The sequence below is a fragment of the Muscardinus avellanarius genome, assembly GCF_963383645.1.
Source record: "Muscardinus avellanarius genome assembly, chromosome: 13".
Taxonomy (NCBI): Eukaryota; Metazoa; Chordata; class Mammalia; order Rodentia; family Gliridae; genus Muscardinus; species Muscardinus avellanarius.
Genome location: NC_137799.1, coordinates 6,030,581 through 6,053,831, shown reverse-complemented (window position 1 = coordinate 6,053,831; position 23,251 = coordinate 6,030,581). Strand labels below are relative to the sequence as shown.

The 23,251-nt window shown below is 51.6% G+C and overlaps 1 protein-coding gene across 2 annotated transcripts in view; it reads left to right on the top strand.

Annotated features, from left to right (window-relative positions):
- ABL1 (ABL proto-oncogene 1, non-receptor tyrosine kinase) overlaps positions 1–23,251 on the top strand; it is a gene marked incomplete at both ends in the record, with an annotated part of 138,008 nt that overhangs the window by 96,957 nt on the left and 17,800 nt on the right. For both annotated transcript variants that reach the window (XM_080708624.1, XM_080708625.1), the window contains 3 exons: positions 12,348–12,521; positions 12,982–13,277; positions 21,258–21,530. In XM_080708624.1, the coding sequence (XP_080564750.1) occupies positions 12,348–12,521; positions 12,982–13,277; positions 21,258–21,530 (743 nt within the window). The remainder of the gene's footprint in view (positions 1–12,347; positions 12,522–12,981; positions 13,278–21,257; positions 21,531–23,251) is intronic.

Below are 23,251 nucleotides of genomic sequence, written 5' to 3'. Positions count from 1 at the left end.
TGTTGAGGCTGGCCACAAACCTGCAATCCTCCTGTCTTAGCCTCCCAAGTACTAGGATTATAGGTGTGTACCACCACACCTGACTTTTTTTTTTTTTTTTTGCGTATTGGTAATCGAACCCAGGGTCATTCTACTTCCAAGCTACACCCCCAGCCTTAGTTTTTATTCTATATTTTGAAACAAGGTCTTACTAAGTTGTAGAGGGCCTCACTAAGTAGCTGAGGCTGGCTGCGAACCTGTGATCCTCCTGTTTCAGCCTCCCAAGTACTGGGATTACAGGTGTGCGCCAACTTGCCCCGCTCAGGCTTTTTTTCCCCCCTCCCTCCCTCCCTCCCTCCGTCTGTCTGTCCGTGTGTCTGTCTGTCTGTCTCTCTCTCTCTCTTCCTCCCTCCCTCCCTCCCCCTTCCTCCCTCCTTCCCTCTCTCTTTCTTTCTTTCTTTCTTTCCTTCCTTCCTTCCTTCCTTGCAGTACTGGGGCTGGAACCCAGGGGTATTCTACCTCCAAGCTACACCCCCAGCCCTATTTTTTATTCTTTATTTTGAAACAGGCGCTCACTGAGTTGCCCAGGGCCTCACTCAGTAGCTGAGGCTGTCCGCGAACCACGCTCCTCCTGTCTCAGCCTCCCGAATGCTGGGATTACAAGTGTGCGGTACCACGCCCGGCTCAGGCTTTTCTTTTCATGGAAACTTTCCATCTATTTCAAAGCAGGCAGCAGCGACTCCTTTGTGCCTGTTACCCAGCTGCGACAGTGGTCACCTTCTGGCCAGTCTTGTCCTCTCGCATGGTGAGCGTTCCAGAGCTGTCAGGGAGCCCAGCTTGCTGATTACTTTTCAGAGTATAACTTTATCCTCAGATGAAGAGAATGGTTCTCTCCAAAATTGTTTTTCTACTCCTTCTTTCTGAATCCACGCCGTCGATGTTTTGTTACACTGTGTGTTGGGTGGTAGTGATAACAAAGACAGAGAGAAACCTGCAAGAAGGAGAGGGAGAGAGAAGAAAAGAAGAGGAGGAAGGAAGGGAGACAGAGACTGGGAGACAGACACAGGTTGAGACAGGAAAGGGAAAACGGAGGGGAGGGAAGGAGGGTCAGAGAAGGGGACAAAGACAGAGAGGACGGCAGGGAGGCGGCCGAGGAAGAGACCCGGAGCCAGAGGAAGCAAGCCAGGGGAGCTGGACACACAGGCGGGCTCCAGAGCCTGAGGAGCCAGCCTGAGCGGCAGGCGGCTGCTGGGTGTGCCGACAGATGGCCTGGGATGGCAGGTCGCTGTCTGTAGTGAGGTCTCCGGAGGTCTTGGGGACTCGGGGCAGGGGAGTGCTGGCACTCAGTCAGGGATCAACATTGGCACTTACTCCACCACATTAAGTTATATTTAACCTCCTTACTCTTAAATTCTCTGTAACCACCTCATTTTACCTCCCTTACTTGTCTTACAATTTTATTTACTTATTTGATTATTCATTTATTTGTGGAATTGGGGATGAAACCCAGAGGCTACACTCCCAGATGAGTTTTATATTTTATTTGGAAACAGGGTCTCACGGAGTTGCTGAGAGGCTCACTAAGTAGCCGAGGCTGGCTTCGAACCTGTGCGATCCTCCTGTCTCCGCCTCCCAAGCGCGGGGATTACAAGCGTGCGCCACCACGCCCGGCCCTGAGTCTGGCTTTGAACCTGTGCGATCCTCCTGTCTCAGCCTCCCAAGTAGTGGGATTACGAGTGTACGCCACCACACCCGGCTTCTTACAATTATAAAGGCGAGCCATGAATAGGCTGACATACTGCTTTCAGAGTGCAAATTCCTTTTTATTTGGGGGGAGTATCTTGTTCAGTGACCCAAGTTATTAATAAAGATATTAATGGCTGAGGGGACATTGCGGGGAGATTGTCTGCCATTAGGTAGCCCAGGTAGGCCGGTGATCGGTCTAAAGGGCCCTGGAAGACACGTCAAAGAAGAGGAACTGTGCAGTGAGTTCTTTCAACCAGGCGGCTTTTCAGTGTAGTGCAAATGGCCTGTGGTGGAACGAGATGCCTTTGTGGCTAGCAAGCTCACAGTGGGCAGTGTGGACCCGTGGCCAGGGACCTTACGTGGAGACGTCTGCGGACAGCACCGCGTGGTCTGCCTATCGTGCGGCATCAGTGGTTGGACCAGGGGCATCCACCACTGAGTTCCACTCCGGGCCCTTTTCACTCTTTATTTGGAAACAGGGTCTCTCTGAGTTGTTCAGGGTCTCGCCAAATCTCTGAGGCTGGCCGCGAACCTACGATCCTCTTGTCTCAGCCTCCCAAGTACTGAGCTTACAGGCATGCGCCACCACGCCCAGCTTCTATTTCTTTTGAAAGCACAGAGAAATGTGTTTTGATGTTACTTCTTGCTTCAGGGTCTTGGTCCTGGTTTATCTGTCATCCACAGTAAATCATTGTGCTCTCCAGGCCTTTGCGAGGGTGTTCGGGGCCAGCGGCCTTGGTGTCGTCCGGCTGTCGTTTCTGCTGGTGTTGTTACGGGTTATCAGTTTATTCAGGTTCGGTTCTTCAGTTCCCACTTAGTATTCTGTGCTCTGCACGTGTGCTCGGCAGGCAGGCTCCGCGTGCCGCACTGCACTGTGTGGGGCCGGAGCCTGCAGTGAGACCCGCTCCCAGCCAGGGAGGTTACCGTATCGTGACGGCCATGGAGAGGTCGCTGTGGTGCGGGCGCCACACAGAAGTGTTCTGGTCTAGTACGTGCGGATCCTCCTGTCACTGGCGGGGCCAGGCCATTGTCCTGTCGTGCACTTGAAGAATGGAAGCTGAGGAGTGAACACCTTCAGGAAGGGCCCGCGCACGCCAGAGCCCAAGCGTGCTGCACTGCGCGCACTCGGGCGCTGTGCTGTGGGTGCAGAGCGCGCTAGGGACAGGCGCGATCTCCCGGGGAGCAGGAGTGGTGGGCGGAGGAGAAGGCCCGGGGAGGAGTGTTCTGGAGGGTGAGCCGGGGTGAGCCCGGGCGCGTGGCAGGCACAGTCAGGTCAGGGAGCTGCCAGGAGCTGGGGCCGAGTGGGCGGTGTGCCCCGCGCCCGGGCTCTGGTCCCCTGCGTGGGTAGGGATAACAGTGGCCGTCTCCTCTCGATGGCCGCAGGCGTAGGAGCATCGTGTCCAGCTCCCCACAGAGCACGTGAGGTTCTGAGCGCGTTCCCAGCTGACCCTGCGTTGGACAGCGGTGACCCGTGTCAGGCAGGGCCGCTCCTCCCGAGGAGCTCCCCAGTGGGGTGGGCCGCAGGAGCGTGACCTCGCCAGTGTGGCGTTTGGGGAAGACCCCTCTGAGGATCGGTCACGTGGGGCGGGATGGGCAGCGGGCATGGCCGGTGAGGCTAGGAAGGGCAGGGGCTCCGATGCCGAGGGGACTCCGGCCTGGCCCTGCGGCACATGGCAAGGCTCCCAGGGACTTGGGAGGGCGGAGCCCTTTGTATTTATGAAGGTCCTTATACGGTGTATTCCGTTTCCAGCAACTGTATACTTCTCTACACTACAATCGATTCTTAGAAGGTGACACAATTGTTCTTGCTTGCTTTTGTGTTGAGAGAAGGGGACAGTGTTTGGGCTGTTGACAGGGACAGAAGTTTAGGAGAGAGAATTCTGTTTTGTTTTGCTCTGTTTAAAATGACTGGCTAAGCACAATATAAGGTAAAAAGATTCCAGGGGAGTATTTAAACATTGGGCTAATTTAAATAACTTTATTTTTAAAGGGAGATCTGCTTGAAACCGACTTTTAATTTATTGCCGCTAACGCCTGTACGTGGAAAGTAACAAGGCTTCATTTATTTTAAGGAAAGCAGCGCAGTGCGGGCTGTGGCTCCTTTGCCCTCGCCTCCGCTCCCTGGGCTCTGCCCCGTCAGGCTGCTGGCCTTCTACAAGCCCAGCAGTTCCCTCACACAGAGCTCTTGCCCTGGGAGGTCCTAAGAGGTGGGGTCGGAGTCAGAGGTCCCATGTCTTGGATGAGAAAAAAATAAGTTTATTTCACTCACTTCTAACTGAAATTAAACACTTCACTTTTTAAGAAATGGTAACAGCCAGGCGCAGCTGCACACACTTGTGATCCCAGTACTTGGGAGGCTGAGACAGGAAGATCACAGGTTCGAGTGCCAGTCTCAGCAGCTTAGTGAGGCCCTCAGTAGCTTAGTGAGATCCGGTTTCAAAATAAAAAATAAAAAAGGCTAGGGGTGGAGCTCAGAGGCAGAATGCCCCTGGATTCAATCCCCAGTACCACAGGCCAAACAAAAAGGCATATAGGAAACCATCACCGTGATACTAGGAACACTTGTGACTCTGGTCTCCAGGGGAAATCAGGTATGTTATATTACATAATAGTTGTGATTTTTCTTTATATTCCTCACTACTTCAAAGTGATAGTTACCACTGGATCTTTTAATGTGTTAGCAAGAAAGCATATTTACTTATTTATTTATTTTACGGTACTTGGAATGGAGCTGAGGGGCATTCTACCTCTGAGCTACACCCCAGCCCTATTTTTTTATTCTTTATTTTGAAACAGGGTGTCACTGAGTTGCAAAGGACCTCACTAAGTAGCTGAGGCTGTCCTTGAACTGCGATCCTCCAGTCTCAGCCTCGCGAACGCTGGGATTACAAGTGTGCGCCACCACACCTGGCTAAGAAATGTATTTATTGCATTAATAAAGAAGCACTGAATTGCAGTTCATCTCTAAAAATATTTTAGGACAAAATTTTACTATAATTTTCTTTGCAATCCTCTGATTTCATTTTGTGCTTTTTCTGCGAAGATGTCTCTCGGTACTGCCTAATGCCATCGGGGTCCGCACGGAGGAGCCCCCAGTGGCCTGGGTGTGCCAGGCCCGCTTGGGTCCTGGTTAATCCCGCCTTCCTTGCTGTGCACTCTGGGTCCACCCCTTCCTCCTCCCAGGGAGCTTGAACTTGCCGCCCTCTGTGTCTGTGCATGAACGTGTCACCCGGGGAGCGCGCCAGTGGCCATCAGGCCTCTGCGGTGGAGGCTGTGCACGGTTCTGTTAACTGCATTCCCACGGGGCACAAAGGCTGCACGCCGCTCTGGGCGTCACCGCCACCCTTCCCTCTCCCACTCCCCGCAATCCACACAGCGTGTGAGGATGCTGGGGAAATTTTTGTTCAGTGTGTAAAGTAAACACAAAGGCTGTTGTTAGTTAAACTTAGTATTTTTGTTTGGGGGAGTTTTGTTTTTTAATGATTTTAGCTGCTCTGGATAAAGGTATACATTACAAGATGAAGAACCACGTAGAATGTGATAACATAGCTTTCTGCAAGTTCAAATTGTGGGAAATAATACTTTTCCTCTAAGCTCATATTATACAGAGTTGTATGAGATTGTTATAAACTGACTTGAGAATATTCTGAGCATGATCTCACCAGTTGGAACAGAGCATGAAATAAAACACGAAGCCCTCCCTCCTTTTGGCGGGTCTGTTTTATAGATCGTACATCGCAGGGATTCCTGGAGCTGGCGGGTAATAGCAGGGGAGCCACCAAGGAGATGAGGAGAAGCAACTCAGTCAAGTCCTGGGCGCAGAAGTGAAGGGGACGCTTGTCACGCGGGCACATCTCCGCCCTCGCGCCTCGCACACCGTGGTGGCCCCGGGACCCTCCCAAGAGCCCGCAGTGTGGACAGAGTGACCAGCCTTGGCACCGGGGCCCACAGGAAGGTGGGGGGCTGCCGGGATTTGTTTCCTGGAGGTGCGGCCCCGCCCCCTCCCCCCAGCGGCAGGAGTGCTTAAGCCTCCCGCCCCTCCCTGTCTGCTAGCAGGCCTGCAGTCTAGACCAGATACGCCATATCGGAGAATCTTTGGTAAACATTTTTCGTCAGTGACTCACAACTTTGAGAAAGGGTTATTTTTATGTAAAACGATCTTTATATTGTTCTTTAAACCATTTTCCTAGAGTACTGTCCAAAAGCCAGCCGCGCACAGACCCAGCGAGCGCCGAGGCTCGGCTCTTGCTGAGTCCCAGACCACTTGGTATGCTCGTGGCCCGAGCCAAAGCTCCTCAGAGGTTCGGAGCGTTTTTCAGATGTCACCGATTCTTGCTGCTCGGCTGGCTAATCCATGGCCTTTCCTGAGTTTTGTTGGTGGGTGGAAACCTTTTTGTTAATACGGCAAAATGAGAAATAGTTTTAAACAGGGTGAGAGGCACTTCTAAAGATCTAAACGTTAAGTACGCTTAAAATGTGACTCAGAAAGGATGTAGCAGAAAACGTTTCACTAAAAAAATTTAAGAATAATAGCAGATGCTAAAATGTGTTTCCCAAGACTTAGCAGCCAAGAGCCCCACTGGGAGAACAGAAGATGGAGCTATTCTGGGCGCCGTGTTTTGAATGAAGCCTTTGGGCTTCTTTTGGGGTCTGACTTCCTGACGGCGAAACTGGCAGGAAGTTCCTGTCTTAAGCAAGAGAGATTTTGACTTCATTCTGCAGCTTGGCCCTCGTAAACCGTGGTGACTTTAAGGTTGACGAGCGTAGTTCACTATGAAATGTAACTTGGCACTTGCATGTTGTGAGTCAGTCTTGACATCAGCCTGGACTGGGAATTGACTGGACAGCTTTGGTATTGGACTGTGGCTCCGCTTCGGTGTCTCGTCCAGAGGCACGCATGAGCAATACTTCCCTCTGGGCTTTGGCCACTAATTTGTGGGATAGAGCCAGAGCTGGGGGCTGGGATGGAGATGGCTCCACGTCCCGTTGGGTCAGCAAGCAGTGGAGGCCCTGCCCTCTCTGGCCAAGGCCGCTGCCCCTGGTCAGTCTCAGCCTCTGTCTGTGTCAGGGGCCTGCGCTCGAAGCTCCCAGGCACCTCTGGCTGCTGTCTGCGTTCTGCCTGGTCCAGGTGTTTTCCAGGCCACTTCCCCTGATTATATAACTTTGATCAACTCCAGATGCTACAGGACGCTTGATAGAAGAGGTCAAATGGCATTGGAGAAGAAAGCATGTCTGTATTCAGGACTTGGGTTTAATTTCCTGTGTGGGCCTGGTCTGCCAAACTTGTGTGCTCCTGGCCCAGAGGTCGAGCTGCCAGAGGAAGCGTGCGTGCAGATGCTTTTTCAGGACAACGTGGGGATGTTCTCCCTCCCCCAGGACTTTTTCATGTTAAATGGTCAGTTATGTAAGTATCAGTCGGCTTCCATTTACAGGCTCTTTTAGTTTTGCAGTTGTGTTGTGATTGTTAAAATAATCCACATCACTAAGAAATAACCCAGAATAGAAGAGAATAGAAAGAAAAGTCATACCACTTGTAATCCTGTTAACTGAGTTATACACGATTCACATTTGGTATAGTTTCTTTAGGTCTTTTATTCAGTTTTTGAAAAATCGGGGCCAGGTGTAGTGTGGCACATGTTTGTAATCCAGCACTTCAGAGGCTGAGACGGGAGGATCGCAGGTTCGAGGACAGTCTTCAGCAGGAAGTGAGACTCTCATCATCCTTGTGAGACCCTGTTTCAAATAAGTAAACAAAAAAACAACAAAAGACCATGCTGTATATACATATACTAGGATGTGATATAAACACTTAATATATTATTATGAATATAAACATTTCTCAAAAAATACATTTTTTTTTTAAACACTGGGGTTTGATCCCAGAGCTCCCTCCGTGTTAGGCCAGTGCTCTGCCACTGAGCCACATCCCAGCCCTGTCCACAGATGTTCAAGTGTTTTTATTTTGGGTGGAACTGGGGATTGAACCCACAGGCTTTCTACCTCTGAGCTACACCTCCAGCCCTATATTTTTTATTCTTTATTTTGAAACAGGGTCTCACTAAGTTGTGGAGGACCTCACTACTTAGCTGGCTGCAGACCTGCGATCCTCCTGTCTCACCCTCCCAGGTACTGGGATTACAAACGTGTGCGGCCATGCCCAACCGAGTGGTTTCTTAAACATACTTTATATTAACGTCTCCTATTGTAGATACTCTGTGCTTTCCCTTTTTCTTGCTACTATTCAAGTTGAATGTCTCCAAACCATTGCGTGGATCCCTGAGGATATATTTCTAGAGGCGAGGATTATGAATTTTTAAGAGACTTTGGTTCGCATTCTGCTTGCCCTCTTGAGGTGTTTGAGCAATTTCCCCACCTACAGCTCGCGTTGCACGAGGGTGCCATCGCCAGCCTCTCCTCTGTCAGCACCAAGAAAATGTGTCTGCCGATTTGAAGAATTTGATTGCTAGCAGTGGTTCACACGTTTGCCATCGGTAATGATCATTTCAGAAACTCCCTGGGTCTCTTATTTGTGGCTTACTTCCATTTATTCCACTTGGGGCGGCAGTCGCCTTTCTTGGGGTAAGTGCGGCCTTTCATGTCAGACGCTTTGCCCGGCAGTGGCTTCCGCTTCCTGCCTTGCCTCGCTCCTGCCCAGCACGTCCCGGAAGCCGCCTCCCTAGGACTCGGGCACACGTGGCTCCCACCGGAGCCCGCGGTGTTCCCTGCGCACCTGGGAGTCTCGGGCGTAATGTCTGTCGTGATTACTTTGGTCTGTGAAACCAATGCAGTAAAAATATTAAAACAGAATTGCTTCTATGAAAATGTAGGTGAATGCTTCCAGAAGACTGCAAGGTCAGCTAGCTTTTAAAAATTGCTACTAGAAGCCAGGCGTGGTGGCACACACCTGTGATCCCAGTACTCGGGAGCTTGAGACAGGAGGACCACGGGCTCCAGGCCAGTCTCAGCAACTTAGTTGAGACCCTGTATCAAGATAAAGTATAAAAAGGTTGGGGGTGTAGCTTGGAGGAAGAACGTACCTGGGTTCAACCTCCAGTATCCCCTTACTTCAAAAAGTGCCACTAGATTAGATGTAAGACAACTCTGAAGGACCAGAGTGGACTGCGGAGAGACCGCGAAGGGTCTGCAGAGATGGCTCAGCACGTGGTCCTGAGCCCTCTTCCTGCGCAGCTGAAGCTGGAGTGAGCTGACTTCCAGGCAGGACTTGGAGGGGAGGCTTCAGGCTCTGGTCACACACTCACTCAGGACAGCACCAGCCAGCCTACAGGAGGGCGGGAGAAAAACTAGTTCCCTTCTTTAAGTATGCCACGGACCCGACTCACATGTAGTTTGTATGTTTTTACTTATCAGTTAAGGATAAATGTAAAAGTCCCCTCCCACCCCCGTTTTCTCAGCCTTCCCCGTGCACTGAGCGGTCCCTAAGTGTGAGGATGTGGTGAGTGGGCTTCAGGAGCGCGCAGTGACTCAGAGGATGGGCTCGGTTCTAGGGACGGTGTGACAGGACCCACTTCCTTAAGATCATCGTGGCCTTGCAGTTCACAAAGTGAAATCACCAAGAGTAGGAGCAGTAAGATTTACTCTTTTAGAAAAACAGTCCCTGAAGACTTACCTCCATTACTAGCGCCAAGCCAAGAATTGAAAGACCTTTATTACTTATGTCCCATTCATTTCTTTCAGTGAGATCTCTTAAGAATGTCCATTCCTGAAACTCTCCAGTCATGTTTCTGAAAGTTCAGCCTGGCCCCTCGGTGGCCACAGTGTCCCCGGTGTTTTGGTTTGGTTCGGTTTGGTACGAGGGATTGAACCCAGAGGCATTCCACCTCCAAGCTACACTCCAACCCAATTTTGTTTCTTATTTGGATGCAGGGTCTCACTGAGTTGCTGAGAGCCTTGGTAAGTCGTGGAGGCTGACTCTGAATGTAAGATTCTCCCGTCTCCACCTCCCAAATACCGGGATTACAATTATTGCCGCTGTGCCTGTCTTTTTTTTTTTTTTTTTCTTCCCTGAAGTGAACGCAGTCAAGCCAGTCCTGAGATGAGTGTTATTGCCTAGGAAAGATGTGTTGGGGATTTCTAAATTCATATAAAGGGAGATTTAAAACAAAATTGTTTTAATTTATATTTGGTGCATTTGTAGATCTTTCCATTCTTTTCAAATCATCATCCCCCCACTCTTTTTTTTTTTTTTTTTTTTTTGGAGGTACTATGGTTCTTGGAAGCCCTTCTACCTCCGGGCTACACTCCCAGACCTATATATATATATATATATTTTTTTTTTTTTTTTTTTTTTTTTTTTTTTTTGTAAACATGGTCTCTTAAGCCACCGCGGCTGGCTTCGAACATGCGCGATCCTCCAAGTGCGGGGATTACAAGCATGCCCACCACGCCTGGCTCTTTTTTTTTTTTTTTTTGCAGGTCTGGGGATGGAACCCAGTGGCATTCTACCTCTGAGCTACAGCCCCTGCCCTATTTTTAATTCTTTATTTTGAAGCCGGGTCTCACTGAGTTGCAGAGGGCCTCACTAAGTAGCTGAGGCTGTCCGCGAACCGCGATCCTCCGGTCTCAGCCTCCCGAGTGCTGGGATGACACGCGTGCCCACCACGCCCGGCCCGGCTCTTTTTTACTTTATATAAATTTGATTTTTTTTTCTTTTTGATACTGGACCTCAGGCATTCTGCCTCTTAGCTACACCCCTGTTCCCCCTAATTTTCTTTTTTTTTTTTTTTTGCGGTACTAGGGATGGAACCCAGGGGCATTGTACCCCCGAGGTATACCCCCAGCCCTATCTTTTAGTCTTTTTATTTTTTGAAACAGGGTCTCGTTGAGCTGCAAAGGGCCTCGCTAAGTCCCTGAGGCTTTCCGCAAGAAAGAAAGAAAGAAAGAAAGAAAGAAAGAAAGAAAGAAAGAAAGAAAGAAAGAACGAACTTGAGGAGAAAGCAATGACCTCTTTGACCAAAGACCACATTAAAGCCAGATGTAGTGGTGCACCCCTGTAATCCCAGCACTTGGGAGGCTGAGACAGGAGGATCGCAGGTTCGCAGCTAGCTTCAGCTACTTAGTGAGCCCCTCTGCAACTCAGTGAGCCCCTGCTTCAAATTAAAGACTGGGGATGTAGCTCAGAGGTAGAATGTCCCTGAGTTCTATCTCTGGTCACACACACACACACACACACACACACACACACACACACACACACTCCCTCTCTCTCTCTCTCTCTCTCTCTCTCTCTCTCTCTCTCTCTCGATTTCTAGCTTCACCTTTTAGAATCTACTTATAGGCAAAACATGGAAGACTTTATTAGTCCCAAATAGAAGAAATGGTTAATAATTTCCCAAGGTAAAAACCAAGTTGAGGTGAGCGTGTCCAGGTGTGGGTGGAAGGGAAGGGCACCGTGGGAGGGCGTACCCCAGCCCCCGCCCACTCGCCTGGGGGGGTCAAGGGGGAGGAGCAGTGGGGAGGGGCGGTACCGGTGCTGCTCAGGGTGTGGCGCTGCTCTGGGGAGGCTGGGAGAGCCACTGTGTGGACACTGGTGTGGGTCTGTGGCTGCGGTGCAGGGGGTGCACTCAGCGGTAGAGGTTGGGCCACGGTGACCAGAGGGCCAAGAGATGGACCCTCTCGGTGACTCGCCTGGGCTGGAGTGTGGGGTGGCCAGTGCTGGCCTCATCTGAGCACTCTCTGCTTCTTGAGTTTTAAACTATGTGAGTCTATTAATGTTGACCTTTTTTGGTCCCGGGGAAATTCCAGGGGCTTCTACCTCCAAGTTACAGCCCGAGTCCTTTTTACTTTTTGTCTTGAAACAGGGTTTCACTGGTCTCTGAGAGTCTTACTCCATTGCTGGAGTGGTCCTCAAACCCACAATCCTCCTTTCTCAGCCTCACAAGTAGCGGAATTACAAATTTGCACCACCACACCTGGTTAATGTTGATATGTTTTAAAATGTTTTGACACAAGGAACTTTTGCCTCCTATTTTATTAAAGAAAGATTTATGAGCCGGGCATGGTAGTATATGCCTATAATCCCAGTACTTGGAAAGCTGAGACCGGAGGATCTCAGGTTCAAGGCCAGCACTGGCAATTTAGCAAGGGCCCTAGCAAGACCGTTTCAAAACAAAAAGTAAAAACAAACAAACACACACAAAAAAACTAATTGGGAACAGTAACTACCACCTTGGTATGAAAATACTTTATCATTTTCCATGTGATTTGGTAAAAAGTACTTTTAATTAATTAATTAATTAATTAATTTGGTGGTACTGGGATTCCTGGAAGCCCTTCTACCTTCGGGCTACACTCCCAGACCTATTTTTATATTTTTATTTGGAAACAGGGTCTCTTAAGCCAGCACGGCTGGCTTCAAACCTGTGCAATCCTCCTGTCTTCACCTCCAAAGCGCGGGGATTACAAGTGTGTGCCACCACGCCCAGCGTAAAAGTCCTTTATTTTTAAAATCTTTTATTAAGATGTAGTGCGTACAGATGTTAAGAAATGAAATAAGAATGTATAATGTTGGAAACATAGACTGTTTTGGCTCCTGCAAATAAATCACATGCGTGCCCAGTTCTTCTCCACCTGTTTGATTTTCTGACCCCTTCCTTGCCTTCCAGAAGCCCTACAAAGGCCAGTAGCATCTGACTTCGAGCCCCAAGGTCTGAGCGAAGCTGCTCGTTGGAACTCCAAGGAAAACCTCCTCGCCGGGCCCAGTGAAAATGACCCCAACCTTTTCGTTGCACTGTATGACTTTGTGGCCAGTGGAGACAACACTCTAAGCATCACCAAAGGTAAAAGGCCTCGGGTGGCCTGCGGTGGCGGCAGGAGACAGGTCAGGGGATTGCAGCTTGAGCAACCTCCCTTCCCACATCGAGAGCTGCTTTCCCGTTTGGAACGCAGAGATGCCGGAACACAGCATCTTTCCAAAGGGTTTCTCCTCCGAAGGAGAAGGGCCCTGGAAGGGGAAGTCCTTCAGAACCATGACGTTTCCCCCAGAAAGCTTTCCTGTCGTAGAAGCAGAGCACTCGAGTAAACGTAGTTATAAAAACCGAGGCTGAATGTTTATCTGTGCATGCAGTACAGACAGGAGGCTCCGTGTATAACCATGGGCCGCACATACTCATGATGCACACACGTGTGTGGCTTGTGAGCGTTGAGCCGCACCTGGGGAATTTTTAGCAGGCCCACAAGAATAAGAGAAAGAAGTTGATCTCGAAAGCGGCTATGTCTGACTTGGTTCTTTTCCTCTAGGTGAAAAGCTCCGGGTCTTAGGCTACAATCACAATGGGGAATGGTGTGAAGCCCAGACCAAAAATGGCCAAGGATGGGTCCCAAGCAACTACATCACACCCGTCAACAGTCTGGAGAAGCACTCCTGGTACCACGGGCCCGTGTCCCGCAACGCCGCCGAGTACCTGCTGAGCAGCGGGATCAACGGCAGCTTCCTGGTGCGGGAAAGCGAGAGCAGCCCCGGCCAGAGGTCCATCTCGCTGCGATACGAAGGCAGGGTGTACCACTACAGGATCAACACCGCTTCTGATGGCAAGGTGGGGCCCGGGGCAGGCGGGCCTGGCTCCCTGGCCAGGAGAACCCGGAGGTCTTGCCATTGGCAAGTAGGTTATGAGCCCAAGCTTAGCCGAGAGGATGTTTCAGCAATCTTTAAGTCCACGGCAGGGGCTGGGCCATTAGCCTCGGGAAAGGTCCTCTGTTGAGGGCCCACCGTGGTATCACAAGTGTCCACGTCCTGCTCGAGCTTTGAGCTTCTCAAACAGTAGGAACAGCTATTGGGTTTTAGACATACTTTGTACTGAAAGTGATAGAAACTCATCCCTAGTGAGAAAAATTTAAATGATAAACAGGTATTTTTAAAATGAAAGACTTCAGTAGTACCTCCTTAATAAGTCTAGCATATGGCCTTTATCCCGTGGCTAAAAATCACACGTGTGTGTGTGTGTGTGTGTGTGTGTGTGTGTGTGTGTGTATACACAATTTCTAAACAAAAGTGGGCTTATAGTCATAGATTTTCAAACCCAAACTATTTTTGTAAAGGAGTTGTGGTCTTTGTATAAACAATCCTTTAAAATCCACAAAGGAAAGGGAGGAATTAATATTTAGAGCTTCTGCTATCAAGGTACATTTGGTACTCCATGTCATTTACTTACTTATTTATTTTTTAACTCTTTGGGTCCTGGAAGTTGAACCCAGAGGCTCTTTTTTTAAGTAACCGGCTCTTGCTAAGTTGCCGAGGATCTCACTAAGTTGCTGAGGCCATCCTAAATTCTGCAGTCCGCCTGTCTCAGCCTCCCAAGGACTGGGGCCTGTGCCACCATGCCCAGCGCCCCGTGTCCCTTAAACCTCAGCTTAGTAAGAATGAAGATGCCTTTCTTTGTTGGGGATCAGCCAAGGAGTGACAGGGGTCAGGCTGGGAGCCCAGTGTCTGCTGTTCTCCTTTGCTGATTTGAGTAACAGTGTAGCTACTGGATTATTCCAGTGATCCAGAGAACATGTGTACTTTTTTTAAAATAATATATAATATAAACCAGGCATGATGGTGCATACCCATAATCCCAAAACCTGGGAGGCTGAGACAGGAGGATTGCAGGTTTAAGGCTAGCCTTAGCAACTTAGTGAGACCTTGCTTCAGGAAGAGAAAGAGGAGTTGAGCACAGTGGCACAAGCCTTTGATCTCTGTACTTGCGAGGCTGAGACGGGAGGATTATAAATTTAAGACCAGCCTCGGCAATTCAGCGAGACCTCTGCAATTTAGTGAGAGCCTGTTTCAAAATAAAATATAAAATAAAGCTGGGGGTGTAGCTCATAGATAGAACGCCTCCCAGGTTCAATTCCCAGGACCCCCAAAAAGGTGAACAATTGATGCACGCTCCACGCTGCTCTGCGTCTTGGGTCTCCGCTCTACCGGGGGATTTTGGAGGCTGTTTCATGGCAGCGTATTTAAAGCGGCTTCGTTCTTGTTGCTGACTGGTCACGTGGGTGGGCCGTCATTTGCTAAGAGGATCTGCCGACCAGCTTGTAGGTAATTCCCAGTCTTCTGCCTCCCAAATGACGCCCGCGCGAGGTGGCGCTGAGCCTTCGCTTGGATCTAGCCCGGCGCAAGAGCAGCCTTCTGCAGCACCCTGCTGCTCTCACGACAGCCTTCACGGAGCCGTGCAGACCTTCCTCCATGCGGATGCTTTAAACTCCATTCTACTTCACTCGAAAGTCTCCAGTCTTAACTCACTGCATTTATTTCATAGACTCCCCTAGTAGCTCATGACCTGCAGCTTGAAAATACACTGCACATGCACGTTTCTGTGTACACAGTGTAAACAAATGCAAGGTAAGTTGCTAGAACTAATCAAAGGTTATTTGCATTTGAAATGTGTGTAAATATTGCCAAATCATCCCCCATAGAGATTGTACAGGTTTCCCTCTCGCAAACAACACGAAAAATACCCGCTTCCCCTTGCCCTCGTCCACAGAGCATCGTCAGACTTGTGAGAACATCTCTGTCGCTCTGCCAGAGAGGGTTATCTCATCATATTTAATATGCGTGTGTCATATTTTGAGTTCTTCTTTGCCATTTATTAAATTCATTGTTTGCCTACATACAGAAATATACCACTGGGAGCAGCGGCGCACACCTCCAATGCCTGTACTGGGGAGGCTGAGACAGGAGGAGGGTCACAGGTTTGAGGACAGCATCAGCAGTGAGACTCTCAACCTAGGGAGACCCTGTTTCCAAATAAGAAACAAAATCAGGCTGAGTGTGTAGCTCGAAGGTAGAACGCCTCTGGGTTAAATTCAGTACCACAAAAAAGAAAGAAATATACCAAATTTATATACCTAAATGTGTGGGCCTGCTCATTCCCTGCTGCGTTCTTTGGGCCTGCTTCAATCGCTCTGTTTATACCGTGTTCTAATGTCTGGGGGCTGCTCCCTTCCTGTCTTCTTAGCATTTACGAATGTGTATGTGTTTCTCTGGAGCAGCCTCCTTTGCTCTTCCCTGCCGTCTCTGCTTCGAGCTGCGTGCCAGCCTGCTGTGTCCTGGCCTGGCAGGTGTCGTTAGTGACGGCCCGATGTGCACACAGAGGCATAGTCTGTCGTCGAGGTGTGAGCAGACAGCCTCCTCAGCTTGCGTTTGGGTTCTTCTTCTCCCACATGGAGAGCTCGCTCTTGTGATTCTGCAGGACAGACTGCAGATTGGTGGCCCTTTGAAAGAGCTTTCAGGGCGCAGGGTGCCTTTTAGCGACTCAGACAGCCCGGGAGCACCGCCCGCGAGAGGTAGCTGACAGTCGGCTTCCCATCAGCGCCCCTCAGCCAGGGCGGCTCAGGCTGCACCGGGATGGTCGCTGAGGTTTGCGCTTAGAGCTGTTTAATCAAGCAGCCCAGGAGCAGAGGCGGCAGGCATGACCTAGTTTGACAGCTCATTAGCTGGGTTGGTCTGAAACAGTGTTGTTCAGAGCGGGGCAAGGAAAGGCCCGTGCATGGCTGCATTGTTTGCAGAATCCGAGGTTCATCTAGGGAAGAGGCCAGCCTGTGTCTAGCTCTCCTTTGCCCCTCTCTGGAGAAGGCTCTTGGCAGCTCTCCACTTGCGGGGCCCTCTTGGCCATCTGCGGAGGCTCTTCTCACAGAGCCACACTTGAGGGGCTGCACCCGGTGGGGTCGCACCCCTGGAGCAGGGAGCAGTGTCAGAATGGGAGGCGCTGCCACTCCGCAAGGGCCAGGGAGGTCCCGGCTCTGAAGAATGCTTCTCGGTAGCAGAGCCTCAAAGCAGGCCTTTTGGGATTTCTAAGGGGAAATTTTGGTCAGTAGGAGGGACAGGCTGGGGTTGACTGAGTTGAATTTGTGTGTGGCAGGGGATTGGGCATTGAATCCAGGGGCAGTCTACCTTGGAGTTGCTCCCCCAGATCTTTTGTTTTTACTTTGAAGTAGGGTTTCACTAGGTTTGCTTAGAGTATTGCCCCGATTATCCCCAAGCCTCTGATCCTCCTCTCTTAGTTTCCCAAGGGCCGGGATCACAGATGTGTACACCATGCCAGGCAACTAAGTTTGACTCTTGTTTTCAGATTGGCTAATCTTGTGGGGCGTGGTGGTGCACCCTTGTGATCCCAGTACTTGGGATCACAGTTCAAGGACAGCCTCAGCTACTCAGTGAGGCCCTCTGCAGCTTAGACCCTATTTCAAAATAAAGAATAAAAAATAGGGCGGGGGTATAGGTCAGAGGCAGAATGTCGCTGGGTTCAATTCCCAGTACTGGAGGGGGGGGGGAAGCCACCACTAATCAGAAAACAACTGAGTGTGGAAGAGTCTTCTGTCAGCCAAGGGGCTTCATTCCGCCCCCACCCTCCTGGCCACTTTACCTGTCTTGCGTTCTGCGCTTCCCGACCACCATCGTGGCCAGCCAGCCACCCAGGGACAGCAGTCCAGGGCCCCAAGCCGAGGACCCCGACGCCAGCTGGGCAGTGCCGTCTGCCCAGTGTGAGGGACCTGCAGACACCCTGAGGCTGAGCTGCCGCCCTCCTGCGTCTTGTCAAAGTGCCCCCTGTGGACAGTTAAACGCTCTCGTCTCTCCAGCACGCCCTGCCTCGAGCCCCATTAGTCCAGCAAGTCTGTGTCTACACCTCACTCCCTTCTGCGAGGAGCCACGGACGCTCACGGTTCCTGAGCCACATGCCCAGGGCTTGTTTTTATGGGCTGATGAAGTGGCAGGTTCAAGTTGGCAAGAGTGGAATTGGGCTTACGCTTTTTCTCTTTATTTGTTTTTGGTACTGAGGATTGAACCCAGGGGCTTTCTACCTCCGGTCTACGCCCCCAGCCCTATTTTAGTTTTCTTCTGAAACGGTCTCACTAAGTGGCTGAGGCTAGCCTCACACCCATGACCCTCTGCTCAGCCTCCCAAGAGCTGGGCTTACAGGTGTGTGCCACCAAGCCCCACTGGGCTTGTGCTTTGGCCAGGTGCAGAGACTCTTGGTTTCTAGGACCTACCACCCTGACAGTGGCTCAGGCAGGCAGGCCCAGAAGACCCCTACCTGGCTCCATGCCTTCGGGAGCCGCCTGGAGCTTGTGAACTGCGGGCTTCGCCTCCTGCGGTCTGAGCACCTGGGGAAGCTCACTTCCCGCTGAGCGGCCTGTGAGCAGTCACACCCCGGGTGGGATTCCAGGCTCTGAGACAGCCACAGGGCACAGGAGCCCACGCTCCATTAAGCCTGGGGTGCCGCTGTCGGGAGGAGAGTCAGGTGGGTTTCTTTGACAAGGCCTGTCTTTTGGGTTGGAGCCTAATCAGGCAGCAGCCGCGCGGGCAGGTCTGGTGCCGAGCATAACGACGCGCTGTTGATGGCGCTCACCTGTCTCTTCTCTGAACATGCCCGAATCCTGGCGAGCCCCCAGCCCCCAGCGAGGCGCTGCTCAGAACTAGAACTGGTCAGAAGGAGCCGGCAGTGGGGCCTTAGTGAGGCCTGGGGACCCGGCCGTGCCGTGAGTACGCAGGGCATTTGGCGGAGGGTGGACTTAACAGTTAACGAGTATCCGCATGTAGGTTGTAGGTTGATAGATGAACGCAGTCACGGGCTCGGTAAAGTTAACGATTGAAAGGCTCAAAGTTTCTCCATTCAATGAAGCCTCCTGCAACTGAACTCTTAACAGAGCAGCCTGTGAGAGAAGGCGCCTGGCGGAGAGCCGCGTCCGCAGGCCTGGGTGAGCCAGCAGCGTCTGTGCGATCCGAGGCACTGAGCCTCTGGTCGGGCTCCTTCAGGCCCCGGTGCTGCAGGCAGTGCGCTCGCTCCCGGGAGCCCGGCGAGCCTCCACTGAGCCGGGTGTCCACGGTGGGAGGATGTTCAGCCCCCGAGTCGTCTGCTGGAGTGGCTTCTCACCCTCTGCACTGTTATCTGAGTTACCTGGGAGAAGAAGGGTTGGAACATTTGCATCCCGCAGTCACAGACAGCTGACGGGCTCCTCAGGGGACCGGAGCTGGGGACCGCCCCTTGTCCTGCGCAGTTTTCTTTGTGAATGGCACTCTGGCTCCGGCCCCTGACTAGCCAAGGAGAGTGTTGTGGTCTCTGAGCTAGTGGCCAGCCTCGATGGCTCCTGCTCCGCCCTGTCCACTCTGAATAGCTGGGTTACAGGTGTGCACCACCTCACCCAATTCAAAAATGTTTTAACTAAGTCAGGCATGGCGTGATACCAGTAAACCCAGTACTTGGGAGGCTGAGTTAGGGGGTCACAGGTTCGAGGTCGGCCTGAGCAACTTGGCAACATTCACTCCTTTTCAAAATAAGAAGGGCTAGGCCTGTGACTTGGATGTAGAGTGCTCTGGGTTCAATCCCCAGTACAAAAATGAAATAAAATAAAAAATAAAAGCCTCAGTGCAAAGAAAGGGAAAAAATGTTTTCATTATCTAACATTGTGAACCTACAGAAGGTTGTGTCAGTAGCTCTTTATTACCATAACAAAATACCTGAGGCTACTAACTCCATAAAGAAAAGAGGTTTATTAGGCTCTCAGTTTTGGAAGCTGCAAAGTCCAAATAGTCACACACAGGCTCTGGTGTGGGGGGTGTGGGAACCAAGCATCTCAAACCAGGAGGCAGAGAGACAAGGATGGACCAGACTATCTTCTTTTATAACCAACTCTCAAGAACTCAAGGAGGCCGGGCGCACGCTTGTAATCCCAGCATTCGGGAGGTGGAGACTGGAGGGTCATGGTTTGCAGACAGCCTCAGCTCCTTAGTGAGGCCCTTCACAACTCAGTGAGACCCTGCTTCAAAATAAAGAGACTAGAAATTAGGGCTGGGGATGTAGCTTGGAGATATAATGCCCCTAGGTTCCATCTCCAGTACTGAAAATAAAATCTCTGGGAGGACTGGGGACGTAGCTCAGTGGTAGAGCAGTTGCCCAGCATGCATGAGGCCGAGTTCAACCCCCAGTACTGCGAACAAAAGCACAGGGGGTCAGGAAAGCTCCCTGTTCCCTTCTGATCCCCCACCCCCAGGCCCAAGGCCCTCCCACCAGGTCCCACCTTGCAGTGTCACGCCCTGTAGACTGGGCCTTTGGCACATGGCTGGACCTTGGGAGACTTGCAGGACCAGCCATGGCGCCTCACATGCACTGCAGCCAGGGCCTGTCCCTGCCATGTGCGTTCCTCTCTCTCTCTCTCTCTCTCTCTCTCTCTCTCTCTCTCTCTCTCTCTCTGTCTCTCTCTGTGGTACTGGGGTTCCTAGAAACCCTTCTACCTCTGGGTTACACTCCCAGACCTGTTTTATATTTTTATTTTTATTTGGATCAGGGTCTCTTAAGCCCTGTGCTGGCTTCGAACCTGCGCGATCTTCCTGTCTCTGCCTCCCAAGCATGGGGATTACAAGCGTGCGCCACCACGCTCGCTCCTTCCCTTCTCTTTTTAAGCAATAAGATTTGCACCTGTAGCCAAAGTTCAACCCTCTTCCCCACTGTCCCCAGAATGCATCCTCCCCCCACGTGTGCAGTTTGGGCCCGTCTTCTGACTGCCTAGTTGTGAGTCTGCGCGCCTTTCCCACCTTCAGCAAGCCAGGCGGCTGTTATCCGTGGTGGATTTAGCACAGCAGTGTTTCTGAGAAGGAAGCACTCCCTCCCTACGGCCCTGAGGGGAGCAAGAGAGAGGCGGGGAGGCTGCGGCTGGCACCTCGCAGTGCTCCCCTCCCTCGCGCCAGTCAGTCCTGCCCAGGCCGGCACCGCGGCTCCCGAGGGCAGTGATGGGCTGCCCTTCCCAACACCTTTCACCCAGCCTGGTGAGCGGCGAGGCGGTGCAGTGCGAAGGAGGCAGGCGTTTTATTTAGGACATGTTGTCTTCTAGTCTTACGTTTCATTCTAGGTTTTCCATATATAATTACAAATTAAACTATTTTCTTCTCCAACCAGCACATTTTCATTAACCAATGGCCATTTATTTATTTATTATTTTTTAATTTTATTTATTTATTTTTTGCAGTACTGGGGATGGAACCCAGAGGCATTCTACCTCTGAGCTACACCCCGGGTCCTATGTTTTTAGTCTTTATAGTTTTGAGACAGGGTCTCACTGAGTTGCAGAGCCTTGCTAAGTAGCTGAGGCTGTCTACAAACCGGGACCCCTCCTGTCTCCACCTCCTGAATGCTGGTATTACAAGTGTGCGCCACCACGCCCAGCCTGTGCTTATTTCTTGTTCTTAGCCTCGGGGCCTACAGGACAAGCTAAGAGACAGCTGAGGGCCTGCTCTCGTGGCGCTTACGTTCAGTGAGGCAGAGACAGCCAGCAGTCATTAAGCAGAGAGTTGTTAGGCGGTGGGAAGCGCAGTCCCAAGTGCAGGGCCGGCCCAGGAGAGCAGCGCGGCCTGTGGAGCAGCCTTGGGGCAGAGGACGCAGGCAGAGGGGCCAGCGGGCGCACGGGGCTTTGACTGTGCCTTGCCGATCAGCAGGTGCCTCGCGGCCCGCAGAGGGCGCGTACTCAGCGCTCAGCCACCTAGCGGCCCCCGGCTCACCGCACGCACTAGCCTAGTGAAGGCTGTTCTGTCTCCCCAGCTCTACGTCTCCTCCGAGAGCCGCTTCAACACCCTGGCCGAGCTGGTCCATCACCACTCCACTGTGGCCGACGGGCTCATCACCACGCTCCACTACCCAGCCCCCAAGCGCAACAAGCCCACCGTGTATGGCGTGTCCCCCAACTACGACAAGTGGGAGATGGAGCGCACGGACATCACCATGAAGCACAAGCTGGGCGGGGGCCAGTACGGCGAGGTGTACGAGGGCGTGTGGAAGAAGTACAGCCTGACCGTGGCCGTGAAGACCCTGAAGGTGGGTGGGTGCCCCTGCCGAGGACCAGGGCTCTGGTCGCGCCCTGTGCTTCCTTGTGGGGTCGCATCCTCTGCCGCCCGAGTGGCGAAAGCTGACAGGAAAGAGGAGCCGCTGGAGAAGGGTTCTCGTCCTGTGGCTTGATGCCTTTAAAGCTGGGGGCTTCTGTCCAAGGTGTGGCCCGCGACCCTTCCTGTTGGGCGTTGGGAGAAAAACAGCTCTCTGAGCTCTGAGCGGAGCAGCCGTGTTGGGCTTGGGGGTGGGGGCAGAGTTGAGAGGCAGAGCACGGGTCCTGCAGGTCCTGCAGCTCCCCTGCCCGGCAGGCTCCTGTGGGCCTCGGTGTAGCAAGCACCCCGCTGGCTGTGCTGGGCTGAGGAAGCCTGCCCTTCTGGGATGCGGCCCCGTTCTGCTGTGACCCCCACCCTCCCCACTAATGAGCTGTGTTTGTATTTGCAGACAGTTTAGTTTTCTCAGGGCAGCAGGAGGATTCACTGTGAACCCTCTGCCTTGTGTCAGAGCTTTTTCCCAGCGCAAGAGCGCCCCCTAGTGTCGGCCGGCCTTGCAGCCACTTGTAGTTGAACCCCCGATAACATCAGCCTGTGCACAGAGGTCTGGCTGGGCCCTCTAGCTGCTGGAAAAGAAAAAGAACTGACACCGCCACCACGGGAAAAACAGACCCAGTGTGTGTGCGTCTCGAGAGTCAGGCAGGCGCGTGCGCTGGGACTGCAGGGGCCAGACACTGGGGACCTTCCCACCTCCCTCGAACGCCCAGGAAAACGGCGTAGGATTTGGGCTGGTGAAGGGGCTGCTCTAGAGTCAACCCCGCAGCCTTCAGTTCTAGAAACCGGGCGGCTTCCTGGTGCCACAGTCAGTGCATCCCTTATGCCAGCCCTCGGGGTAAGACCAGCATTTGTGTCAGAGGGAGGGTGTGTGTGTGTGTGTGAGAGAGTTACTGAGATGGAACCCGGGGGCATCTACCTCTGATCTACACCCCCAGCCCTATTTTATTCTTTTTGTTTTTTTAATGGTACTGGGGATGGAACCCAGGAACATTGTACCTCCAAGCTACACTCCCAGCCCTAGTTTTTGGTCTTTTTGTTTTTTATTTATTTATTTTTTGGTGGTACTGGGGTTCCTGGAAACTCTTTTACTTCCGGGCTATACTCCCAGACCTATTTTTTATATTTTTTATTTGGAAACAGGGTCTCTTAAGCCAGACAAGGCTGGTTTCAAACCTATGCGATCCTCCTGCCTCCGCCTCCCAAGCGCAGGGGTTACAAGCGTGCGCCACCACGCCCGGCTCAGTCTTTTTATTTTTAAAGCAGGGTTTCACTGGATTGTGAAGGGCCTTGCTAAGTAGCTGAGGCTGTCCACAAATTGCGATCCTCCAGTCTCAGCCTCCTGAATGCTGGCATTACGAATGTGCGTCACCACGCCCGGCCCTGTTTTATTCTTTTATTTTAAAACAAGGTCTCACTAGATTGATCACAGTCTCACTAAGTTGGTGAGGCTGGCCGTGAACCTGCGATTCTCCTGTCTCAGCCTCCCAAGTACTGGCACTACAAGTGTGCACCACCACGCCCAGCTTCCTGGATGTTTTCCAGATAGGACTTTTTTTGTTTTGTCTTTTGTGCTGGGGATTGAACCCAGGGACAGTCTACTTCAAGCTATATCACCAGGCCTTCTTGTTTTTTATTTTGAAATAGAGTCTCATAAAGTTGCTG